The 12,326-nt window shown below is 47.8% G+C and overlaps 1 protein-coding gene across 7 annotated transcripts in view; it reads left to right on the top strand.

Annotated features, from left to right (window-relative positions):
• HDAC4 (histone deacetylase 4) overlaps positions 1-11,901 on the top strand; it is a 179,010-nt gene extending 167,109 nt beyond the window's left edge. For all 7 annotated transcript variants that reach the window (XM_084209706.1, XM_084209702.1, XM_084209704.1 and 4 more), the window contains 4 exons: positions 1,523-1,656; positions 5,334-5,418; positions 6,485-6,626; positions 7,066-11,901. In XM_084209706.1, coding sequence (XP_084065832.1) covers positions 1,523-1,656; positions 5,334-5,418; positions 6,485-6,626; positions 7,066-7,105 — 401 coding nt within the window. In that variant the 3' untranslated portion in view covers positions 7,106-11,901. The remainder of the gene's footprint in view (positions 1-1,522; positions 1,657-5,333; positions 5,419-6,484; positions 6,627-7,065) is intronic.
• Positions 11,902-12,326: the final 425 nt, after the last annotated feature.

Below are 12,326 nucleotides of genomic sequence, written 5' to 3'. Positions count from 1 at the left end.
AGGACAGTGTTCCCAGATTTTGCTTTGTGGCGTCTATTTCAGATCTTTCATTTCAATGGCAAAACTTCCATCTTTCTTCTTTGAATTTTCATGGCATTTATCTTTTTACAATGCATACTTTGGCCTGGCTGAAGCCTTAATTTTGTGGGGTTTTTTTTTTGAAACACTGCATATTTCAACTTTGAAGTATTCAATATGTAATATTGTGTAATTTATTTGTAGTCACATCTCTGCTGAATTAGAGAGTTACGCTGGCATTAATATCAAATTGCAGAAAAAGGCCATACCAGCTGTAAACACTCTCATTACTACCAAGAAATCCATTTCTTCCTCCAGGACACCTTATTAAAATTTTGAGCTGAATATTTTTGCTCTCCACCTTTGAATTAATTACAGACATCCACAAACCCTCCTTTTTGCTTCAGGTCTGGGATGTTTTTGGGAGATGCACTGAAATTCCCCCCCCCACAGGTTATGTGGAGTTTACCTGGCATTGTTTTCTTCAAATTAATCCAGAGGACAGTTTTTCTTGCAAAAAGGGTTTTACTGTTATTTTTTAAGAGTTTGTTCCAGCCAGGAAAGTTGTTCTCTACAGTGAACTTTTAAAACCTCGTAAGGGAGCTGAACCTGTAAACTTTATATAAGAATAAAGTGAAATAGGTTTACAAGAGGCAAGTTCCTTGAGCTGTCCAGAAGCACTTTGGAAAGGAAAGCTCTTGTTTACCTGCTGGTTGAATTTGCCATGCTCTGCTCCTCTCACAAAACCAGTTGTGGGCTCAGCAGTGGATGGTTTTCTCTGCCTGTTCATTTGTTCATTTGCAAAGGGGTTCGCTCCAAAGCAGAAAGCAGGCAGTGGGGATGGAGGGTAGAAATTCCCTGGCTTCTCCTTTGTTTGACTTTTTGATTTTTATTTTTTTTTTCCTCCTGGAGGGGGAAGGTTGCTTTGAGGACACGTTTTTTGAATCCTCGCCGCTTGGTTCTGTTTTGTTTAAAGGGGGCAGAAATGTATTGTGTGTCATCTGATCAAAGTGCCGGGTGCCCCTGGAATTTTTATAGCATATTATGGACGGGAAGAGCTGTCTGCTGAGAACGAGATGTCAAACCTAAATCTCTCTGGGGCGCTGCACTGCTGCTATCCCGACCCAAACCGGGCCCATTCCCCTTCCTCCTCCCTCCCCCAGAGCAGCATCCAGCAGAATCCCGGCCCTTTCCCTGCTTCCAAAGGGAATGCTGGCTGCTGGCTTTAATTTGGGGTGCTGAGGGGTGGCAAGGGGAGCACGGTGATGCTCTCAGCCGGGGCGGTGCTGCCGGGGGACGCGGGGATCCCTCCAGGGAAGGCGCAGCCGGAGCCGCGCGTCGCAGCCCAACCTGGCTCGCGTTACGCGCCGAGCCGGTGCAAATCCCCGCTGGGTTTTTAATGTGATGTAATTCCTCTCCCTAATTCTTTGATCCTCCGCCAGGAGCCCCATTCCAGCCGCCACCTTTGCCCTCCTGCTGCATTTCCTCTGTTCCCTCCTTGCAGGCTTCGGGTACCTGACGAAGCAGCTGATGGGGCTGGCCGGGGGCCGCGTGGTGCTGGCCCTCGAGGGTGGCCACGACCTGACGGCCATCTGCGACGCCTCGGAGGCTTGTGTGTCTGCCCTGCTGGGAAACGAGGTACAGGCACCCCCAAACCCGCTCCCCCCTCGCCTTTGGGCGTCTCACCCTCCCCTCTGCCGAGTTCCTGGCGCTGTTTGTGTCCTCCTGACGCTCGCTGTTTAAAAGAGTGTTTGTTTTATGCTTCAAAACCACCTGTGCTTTGGAGGCCGTGCAATGAGTGAAAGAGCTAAGAAGGATTTTTGGGTTTGTTCTTTCTCCAAATAATTTGCTTTGTGCTCTTTAAAAAACAACTCTTTTAATTAATTTCTGAATTCATTGTGCAAGTCTTCCCTTCACTTTGCTCCCCTCTCTAGTCTTACAGCCTGTGCCTGCTACGTGGGGCAGCTTGCTTGACATGGTTTGCAGCTGGATTTTTTTCCTAGGGGTTAGATTTTCTATTTTCTGCACGTTGTTGTGTAGGAAAAGCCTTGGCTGTGTTAGAAAAATTGGCCAGAAAGGTTAGGGGGGTGATTGCAAGATAAGAGCCAGACAGGGAAATACAGCAATATGTTGGATTCTGAAGAGCTGTGGGTATTTTCTTACAGAGAAAATTTTAGATACTCCTTCTTTTCTGCTTTCCCCCCCCACTTTTAGTGTCAGTGGGATGAAAGAAGGAACACCACATCTACACATCTTTGAAATCCTTGCAGGGGTGTTGACTCCACCACTGCCCTGGGCAGCCTGACTGAATGCCTGAGCACACTTCCAGTGAAGGAATTTTCCCTGATATTCAACCTAAACCTCCTCTGGTGCAGCTTGAAACCATGTTTGAGGGCTTTTGAGTACTGATACTTTGGGCTGAGGTGCAGCACCAGAGGAGCCAAGCAGTGGGTCTGTCTGCAGTGGGAGCTGGTTTCTGGGGAGGGTTGTAGTTCAGTGACCATTAGGTGCCTGGGGAGATGGGGAGGGAGCTTGGATCTGCATGGAGGTGTGGAGCAGTTTGACCTCCAGCCTGTTGGAGAAGTGCTCTGTCTTGGAGTGTCCACACTCAGCATTAGGTGGGAGGCTGGGGGAGCCAGACCAGGAGATAAACCAGCTGGGATTCATCAGAAGCACCTGCTTCCATCATCCAGCATCCCAACTCCCAGTGTCCAGGCAGCATCCTGCTCCTTGTGCTGGGCCAGGCACCTCTGAGAAGGCTCTGGGCACGGGGAATGGCTCCAGCCTGCACTCAGCTGAAAACTCAGGAGGCAGCTGCACACCAGCATGGAAACAGGGGGGTTCCAGTGGTGGGGCACTGGCACAGGTTTCATAGAGAAGCTGTGGCTGCCCCTGGATCCCTGGAAGAGTCCAAGGCCAGGTTGGATGAGGTTTGGAGCAGCCTGGGACAGTGGGAGGTGTCCCTGTCCCAGGCAGGAGTTGGGACTGGATGAGCTCCAAGGTGCCTTGTAAGCCAGACCTTCCTGGGATTCTGAGGTGAGGTGTTTATTGCAGCACCCATATGTTTGAAGTGATCACTACAGACAGTTCCTCTGGCTCCAGCCACCTTTGGGTGCAGGATGCACTTTGGAAGGGAAGCAGTGGGAATAACACCTGGAAGATGTCATTCCTCCTGCTCAATGTGCTCCTAGGATCACAGGAGGCTGGCTGCAACCACAAGCAGTGAATAGGTGCTTCACCCAAGCCATGGGTGTGTTTGGGGATGTGGGGAGAGCTCAGCACTCAGGATACCTTGGAGTTGCCTGAGTGATTTCATTGAGCAAAGGAAATACTGATTCTTAAAGACAAAAAACATTGATTCTTTTAATCATGGCTGCAAGGACACTTGAGCGCAGACCTGCTCTCACTTGTCCTAGGTGGGCTGTGCAGAGAGGGTAATATTGCCTGGCTCAGGCACACATCAGAAAGCAGGAAACACTTGCTTTATCCAGTCTTTCCTGGAACCTTTTGAAGGCAGGGCAGTCGGGGGGAGCACTGCAGCTCTGTGCCGCGGCCCTTTGATGCGGTTTGATCTACGGCGTGTCGGAGGAGCCTGCCTGCACACACATGGACAGGCAGCTGCGGCCAGGGAGGGCTGCAGGGAGCTGGGCTGGCTCAGCAGCCAAACTGGAGCTCCACTGGGGCTGCTGGGGAATGAGGGGAGCGGTGCCGGTCCCCCGAGCGCGGCGTCCACCGGCCTAGATCAAAACTCCCGCGTCGGGGAGGCACGGGGCGAGCGCGGGGCCAGCTCCTTCCCAGCCTGCCAGGAAATAACCCAGAGTGGGGCTGTGCCCCTGAGTGCTGCCCTGGGGAGGGGTCAGGGCTGGGGAATGGACCTGCACTGCTGTGCTGGCAGAACTGTGCGATGCTCACGGGGCTTCAGTGGAAATCAGGGCTGGGAAATCAGAGAGGCTTTGATACAGGCTGAGAGAGTTGGGGTTGTTCAGCCTGGGGAAGGCTCCAGGGAGAAGTCTTCCAGTGCCTAAAGGGACTCAAAGAGAGCTGCACAGGAGCTTTAGACAAGGTTCTGAAGGAAAAGGGGGAATGGTTTTAATCCATTTTAACCCAGAGGGCAGGGCTGGATGGGATATTGGGAATTGGGAATTGTTCCCTGGCAGGGTGGGCAGGCTCTGGCACAGGGTGCCCAGAGCAGCTGTGGCTGCCCCTGGATTCCTGGAAGTGCCCAAGGCCAGGCTGGACACTGGGGCTTGGAGAACCCTGGGATGGTGGAAGGTGTCCCTGCCCATGGCAGGGGGTGAGATGAGATGAGATGAGATGAGATGAGATGAGATGAGATGAGATGAGATGAGATGAGATGAGTTGAGTTTTAAGATCCCTTCACCCCCCCAGCATTCCATAATTCCATGATTTCAAGATCTGCTGATGGCAGTCCAGACCAGTTAGCCACCGTTCCTCTCCCATTGCTCTGCAGAGCTGCTCTGTCCATCCTGGGCATCCCCAGCCTCTGCCTTTCGTACAAGAAGTGATGACAACCAGGTGCCCCATGCCCAGAGGTTTTTTTGCTGCCTTTTCCACAGGCTGAGGCTGTTTGTGAGTGCTATTTCAGGAGGAGGAGTGTGCTCTGGAATCAGGAACATGCTTTGTCTCAGTGTCAACCAAGAGGCCTTGGAAAGCTCTTGCTCAAAGACTTATCCAGGAACTGCTTTTGCCTTCACTTAATGTCATACAGAAACCAGTTTGGAGCAGAACTATTTTTAGAGTGGAGAATTAATAAGAAGTGCAATACATAATTACTGAATCTGGAATGCAGCATCCCATGAAGTACCTATGGAATGGCTACCATGTGCTCATAAGAGCAGTCTTGGCTGCAGCTTCTCTTGGCTTTGAGCAAAGTTAAACTTTGCCATAGATATTTTTACTGTTGAACTCTGGCTGTTCTTTGCTGGGGAACGTCCCTGACTGGGTTGTTTTCAGCACAGTTAGCAGCAGTGGGCATCTCTTGTTTTGCACAGCCCACCTTGGAGGTTTGGGATGAATTGATTCATAAGTGGAGAACCTGGGAGGGCAGAGGTGTCTCCTCTTCTTGAGTTTTTCTAAAGGAAATCAAATAAATCCTAAAACTTTCCTCCAGCAGTGCTTGTCAGGCTTTCCCTGGGCTGGCACAGGCATGTTCCCACTGCAGAATGACTGCTGGAAGGTGTCCCTGCCCGTGGCAGGCATGGAGTGGGATGAGCTCTAATGTTCCTTCCCACCAAAACCATTCTGGGATTTAATGGCAACATTCCTTTGGTCTTCCTCTCTCTCTCTCTCTGCAGCTTGACCCTCTTCCAGAGAAGGTTTTCCAGCAGAGAGCAAATGCTAACGCCGTGCATTCCATGGAGAAGGTCATCGAGATCCACAGTGAGTGCAGCCCCAGCGACCCAGCTGGGTCCCTGGGGACACCCCCTGGGCTTCCCCACCATCCTGCCAGCTCCATGCTCCCCTTTCCCACTGCACTGCTGGTCACTGCACCCTGAGCTGCGTTTGTGCAGCTGGGGTTGGTGTGGATGGAGCCATGCCCAGCAGGGCTTCAGCCTTTAGGGGGAATTACAGAGTCAGAGCACAGTTAGGTAGGGAAAGATCTACAGGAGGATCCAGCCTAGCTGCCAACCCAACAAAAATTAAAGGCTCTAAAATCTCTGTAAAGGACAGACCCTCCTGCCATTGGAGGGTGCTCTTACTTCAAAAGCAGTTAAGGATGTCTGAGTAACACAAGTCTTGTTGGCTGGTGTGGCACCCATTCATTAGGAGCAGACAGGCATGGAAGTGAGGCAGTGTCTCAGGCACAGGCTGGGATTCTTGGGATGTCCTGTGCAGGGCCAGGAGTTGGACTCGATGATCCCTCCCAAGGGATGATCCCTTCCAAGGATATTCTCTGGGTTTTGCTGGCAGTTGTTGATATTTTAGGTTTATTCAGCTAAGCAGTTTAAAATCATTGCAATTGAACCTTGCCTGGAGAAATCCTTGGAAATTCTTTCCTCTGGAGCCTTCCCGGTGCTCTTCTCCATGCAAAAGGGTGTCAAACTGCCGACATAAACAATACTTTGGAGGTGAAGCTTGGACTTGGTGGTCTTGGAGGTCTTTTCCAACTTTAATGGTTCTAAATACATCTTGGACTTCTTTAGTCTTCAGGGATTTGCCTACTGAAAGTACGTGGCAGTCAGCAACTGGATCCAGACCTGGACTGCATCCTTCCCTCTCCTGGATTTTTTGGTGGAGAGACATTTCCAGGCACACTTGTCCTTAGGTCTAGAAGTTTCTGAGGTATTTGAAATGGAAAAAGGAATTCTTTTTTGAGCACCTAAGGCCCTTAAAGTGAGAGTATGGATCAGATGAGTGTTGCTGGGCAGTTCCGAGCCGGCGGCCGGGTTTGGGCAAGCAGGAGCTGGCAGGGTGCCCTGATGGCCCTGTTGTCACCTCTCCCCAGGCAAGTACTGGCATTCCCTGCAGCGCTTTGCCTCCACGGTGGGATATTCCCTGGTGGAGGCCCAGAAGTGTGAGAACGAGGAGGCAGAGACAGTGACGGCCATGGCATCGCTGTCGGTGGGTGTGAAGCCGGCGGAGAAGAGGTCAGTGGTTTCCCATCACATTTCCAGTCTGTGCAGCCAGGAGGAGCAGCCTTGCAGGTTAATCCTCTCCTTTCAGCCACTGCTGCTGTGCTCCCCACGTCCCCTGCACTCTGTGGGTTCCCAGAGGACCTCCTGGGCTGCAGGAGAGCAGCAGAGCCATGAGCTCTGTGTGTGCACCCTGTGCCCAAGCCTTCTGCTCTGAGCGTGGCTTTGGACCACAAAAAGGAATTGGTTTTGCTGGGGAAAATCTTAATGAGACTGTCCAAAAACCCTTCTTGGTGGCAAGTTTAATTCAGGTGATCCCAGCTGGCTGGGTGGGAAGGTGATGGGAACATAAGGAGTGAGACTTGGCACCGGGAATTGTCCAACTATGTCGTGGCAAACCCTCTTTTCTCTCTCCCCTCCCTGTGCCGCCCTGCCCGGCTGCGCAATGCCTCAGACCTGAGGACGAGCCCATGGAAGAGGAGCCTCCCCTGTAGCACCCACCTTCGAGCTGGAGTTCTCCTGTCTGTTCGTCTTCGTCTTGAAGCTCTGCCAAGAAGCTTTCTCTTGTTACTCCTGCGTCCTGCCACGGTTATTTCCCGAACACGGAAGGACAGCCAGGTGTAAAGCAAAGCAAGCGACACAAAAAACAAATCTCTCCGCATCTTTGAGTCTCTTTTTGCTGAAAAAAAACCGCTGGTGAAGAGCAGCGAAGGACTGACACGTTGGGCACTCTTCCTCTGGTCCTCACCGGGAGCAGAAAGAGGAACGATGCCCGGGAAGTCTTTGGCAGAGCTGCCAAACAAAAATAAAACAAACAAAAACGAATAAAGAAATCAAAGATTCAACAACACAAATCAAACAAACCTTAACGTAAAACTGGTGCTTACAAAGTTGATTACCCACAACTGAGCAATCTCCGCTTGAACCACTCAACCCATCGTGTACTTTCATTTCTTGGATATTTGGAAATGGCTCTTGCCTGCCTGGGAGTCACGACAGCTCTTGTCGGAACGGGACCGTTGGGAGATGCTGGTGAATTTTTAACGGGGAGGGACAGGGAACGAGGACTCACCTGACACCTGAAGGAAAGGGAAGCAGAAGGGGGGGAATGGTAGTCCAGATGGAGTCGGCTTTATTGTCTCCAAAGCCATCTGAAGATGAGTTTGTGCCTTTTTTTTTAATTGATGGATTTGGTGCAGCTGGATTTTCTGAAGTTTGAGGAACAATGCCTTAAGTAAAAATTAATTAAAAAAAAAAAAAAACAAAACACACACGAAAAAAAAAAAAAAAAACAAAAAAAAAGAAAAAAAAAAAAGAACACAGCAGTTCCTGAATATTTTTCCTCTGGTTGGGAAAGCCAAGGACTGCCATCAGGAAGGAAGACTTTTTGGCTTGTGCTGGCATGATGGTGGGAAGCAGGCATCAGCTGAACAGAGCGTCTCCAAAAACTGTCAACAAGTTTGGATTTGTTTTGTTTTCTTTCATTGCTGTTTCAGAGAAAAGGAAAAAAGAAAAAAAAAAAATTAAGGTAGTTGCCAAAAAAGTGGCAAATACTGTTGGGTCTTTGAAATTCAACCATTTTTAACAACCAATTTTCAAATGTTTTCTCTCTCTTCTACATTATCTAGTAATTGAACTTATCAATTTGGTTGTTGAAGCATGTATTAGACACAAATGCAGGTTTTAAGACTGGAATGCTTTTTATTAAAAGCAACTAGCATGAGATATTGCTTAAATTGTTAGGTATAAATATATATATGTGTATAATGTATATTCCAAATGTATTCCAAGCTTAGAAACCGGATTCCTATGAATTATTGAGAAAAATATTTATGATGCATTTATAGAAAAAGAAAAAAAAATATATGTAATAAATGCATACTCTAACAGTAGCCATTGGAAGCTCCCTAGGGACAGATTTGGGAATTGGAACGTCAAAGGTGCTTTTGGAAAAGGATCTAGGTTGAAACTTGAGGACTTGTCAGGCGACAGGTTGGGAAGTTTTTCAGAAAGCCAACACTTTAGCCACTGGGCAACTACCCTAAACATTTGTATTTTAATTTAAGGTTTTTAGTTGTGATCCTTTTCTAACAAACACGAGAAAAAAAAGTTTTTTATAGCAAAGACGCTGAATTTGCTGTTAATTTTTATATGGATATTTCCCGAAACCCTCCGGAAGCCTTGTTTGTGTGACTCTGACATTTCTTTTCCATTTGGCAGGTTTCCTTTCTGAACGGCAATAGCATCTAAACCTTTCTTCCTCCCTCTTTTTCTTGCTTATAACACATGGATTTTCCTTTTTTCTTTCTTTTTGTTTTTTTCTTTTTATTTTTTAAAATTTTCTGTATTGTTTTCTCTCCTTTTCCTCAACTCTTTTGTACAGTGAGCAGCTTTCTGCAGGTGTAAGGAACTATGGGCACACCAACAGAGTTTGTTTTTTTCTGGGAAAGGGCGCGTTTTACCGAGGAGGAGGAGGAGGAGGAGGATGAGGGACCGCAATGGGCTCCTTTGTTGTACCGATTCCACCAACTGTATATTTCCTCAGCTCTCTTGTAGTAGCTCTGTAAAGAAAATAAGGAATTTTCTTGCCTGGTAGCGTTCAGTGGGCGATGATGCCTTTGTCCTGCCCGCGGCTCCTGGCGCTGCCTGCCCTCGGGAAGGCTCCTTGGATACTCCGGGACCGCCGGCCTTTTCTCTCCGCCGGACATGCCCGCGGACTCCCCACCTCCTCTCTCCCTCTTCTTCTTCTTCTTCTTCTTCCTGATGCTGGGAGGGGTTTTGGAGGCTTTGGTTTTTTTTGCCCCCCACCCCGAGGAGGTGTTTCCTCCCGGGAATGCCGGGTGGGAGAGGCCGCAGAGAGCGGAGCGTCCTCGCGGAGACGGCGCTGCCGCTGCCTCCCTCCAGCAGTGTAGGACAGCACATCCCTCTTCCCAGCACAGCTTCTCCTTAACCACCCTTCTTCTTTTATCCTGTTCCCATGGTGACTGCTGGGGTTGCTTCCAGTAACTTCTCTTCTTTCCAGTTCTCGAAGCAGCCGCTTTTGTTCCGTTCAGGACTCGCTGGCGGGAGGAATCAGGAGCGTGACCCCACGCCGGAGGCTTTTGTTTCCTTCCTCGATTTCTAGTGCAGTTTCAGAACCAGACACTACAGTATTTGAGTTGTGCAAACCCAAGTACATCCTAGAACCCCCAAAAGCCCCAGTGGCAAGGCCTGTCCCCGGCATACCCTAAACCCCCCCGTGTGAGAGCACCTGGGGCTGTTGTGGTTTGGGGTTTTCTTCCGTCTGCCCACGCTGCTGCTGTGATCTCAAATCCATCCGATGCCGGCCTCGGTGACTGACGTGGGGTTTGCTCCCTGTGCCTGGGCAGTGCCTGTGTTTACACCTCCCTTTGTGCTGCCAGCTCTTCCCCGGAAGGTTTTTGACATTTCTGCTCCCGGTTGTGGCAAAGCTTTTTCCTTCCTTTTTGCTCTCCCGGGAGCCGCCGGCTGACCGTGCTGAGCCGGTTCCTTTGGAAAATCCGGAGGAGCTTGTTGGGATGCCACCTTCCTTCCTTCCTTCCTTCTTTCCTTCTTTCCTTTCCATCCTTTCCCTCAGCTTTTTGCCGGGATGGGAACATTTTTCCCAAGAGGACAGAGCTCATCTCCTCCAAACTCCCGGCGACGTGGATTTGTTTCGCAGCATCCCCCTTTTCCCTGGGAACGCTCTTCCCTGGGCTGTGACCTTCCCTGGGGATGCTCTTCCCCGGGGATGCTTTCCGGGGCCAGTGCAGGCACGGAGAGGAGGGAGGGAGCCCTCGTTTTGAGGCTCTCCAGGGGGATTTTTCACCTTTTTGAGCCATTAAGCTTCTTCATTTCAGATGACTTTGCCACGGGGCGGCCGTGCCAGCGGGGTGGGAGCCTGGGATGCTCCCACATCCCGGCACGTGCTGCCCAGGGCATCCTTTGTACCTGCTTGGGAAGAAAAGGAACATCTTCCAATCCTCTGTACAGTGAAGTGAGGCCCAGTTTGCAGTACACAAGTAACCATTGGGGGTTTTTTGGTTGGGTTTTTTTTTTGTTTGTTTGGTTGGTTTTTTGTTGGTTTGGTTTTTTTTTACTTTCGATACAAAACATTCCTTTTTTTTATTAGTCACGGTCATGTACTCATTCCATTCTTCCTTTTGTAAACTTTTTTGGGCCCATGTTCTTTTACGGGCATTGATATATATAAATATATATATAAATATATATGAATATATTTTTTTAAGTTTCCTACACCTTGAGGTTGCATGGTCTGTAAGGTTGGCATGTCTTTATATTGTATACAGATTTTGCACGCCAAACTTGGCAGCTTTGAAAACGATAACGAGAAAAAGAAAACAAAAACAACAAAAAAAAAAAGAGGTGGTTTGGGGTTTCTTTGGGATGGTTTTTGTTTTGTTTTGGTTTTATATTGGTTTTGTTTTTTTTTTTTTTTTTTTTTTGCTCTCGTGGCATTTGTGGAGACTAAAGGTTGGGATGTTGTTGTCACACACACTCACTCACCCACACAGCTACACACCAAGGAAGGAGAGTGGGAATTCTTTTTTTTTTCTTTTGGAGTCTTACTGAACTTAATAAGAAGAAATTGTGCTTTTTATTGTTAAAAAGAGTAAATAAATAAAAAAAACAAAAAGGACTACTTAAACATTTCTCATTTTAAGAAGAAAAGAAAAGAAACTAAGACGTTTATCTAGCACTTGTGACTTACCAATAATAGAGTTTATTGTATTTATGTGGAAACAGTGTTTTTAGGGAAACTACGCCGAACACACCAAGTAAACTGCCTGTGTCATTATTATTATTATTGTTATTGTTATTATTATTTTCCTTTGGGTTGGTGTTTTTGCTTTGATTTCTCGGCTGGGTGGGGAGGTTGGATGCAACCCTTGTGTCAACACACAGAGTCGTTCATTCCGAGGAGCCGGATGGACGGACGGACGGACGGATGGATGAGGAGGACTTTAAAGAGTTAACTCTTCAGCACAGCTGCGTTAACTTTTTTAAGAAATTACTTTTACATGATGTATTTTTGCTCGGTTTCACTTTAAGCAGTCGTGTACTGTGCAACACTGTGGTTTAAAAACGAGACTTTACAGCAAAAGGCAAAACGTGTTTCTTCATTGTCATGAAGTTGGGCTCGTTCTCAGCTCATCTTCGCTTTGTCTTTGATATTGATGATGAAAAAGAAAAAAAAGTATCCTATTGAAAGAAAATAAATTAACACTTTTTCTGTGCTCCATAGTGGAGGCGCTATTTTCCAATTTATGAGGATGACAAACTTATATATATAATATATATATAAAAGTGGGGGCGGGGAGGGGGGGGGAAGGGGTTGAAACATTATTCACCCGAGAGCTTATTACAGATATGTAGTATCAAAAAGTTGTAACTATATTATATTCTACTTTATACCTATACATGCTCAGTATGACGTCACCATTGGTAGCAGCTACCGGTTTACGCTGTAATTTAGACACAATTTCACTCTTCCTGTACGGACCCTCCTTTCAGTGATGGTAGCATTCTTTGTGCTCGACTTTCCGACGGTCCTTTCTTTTAAATTGGTGGAGTTGGAATATTTTTCTCATTCTCCTTTTTTCTTTCTTTGTTTTTACTTGTTTTTTGGGTTTTTTTAAAATTTTATTTTTCTCTTTTCTCTTTATTTTGTTTGGGGTTTTTTTGTTTGTTTGTTTG

The sequence above is a fragment of the Fringilla coelebs genome, assembly GCF_963513975.1.
Source record: "Fringilla coelebs genome assembly, chromosome: 7".
NCBI lineage: Eukaryota > Metazoa > Chordata > Aves > Passeriformes > Fringillidae > Fringilla > Fringilla coelebs.
This window is presented reverse-complemented; position numbering and strand designations above follow the sequence as displayed.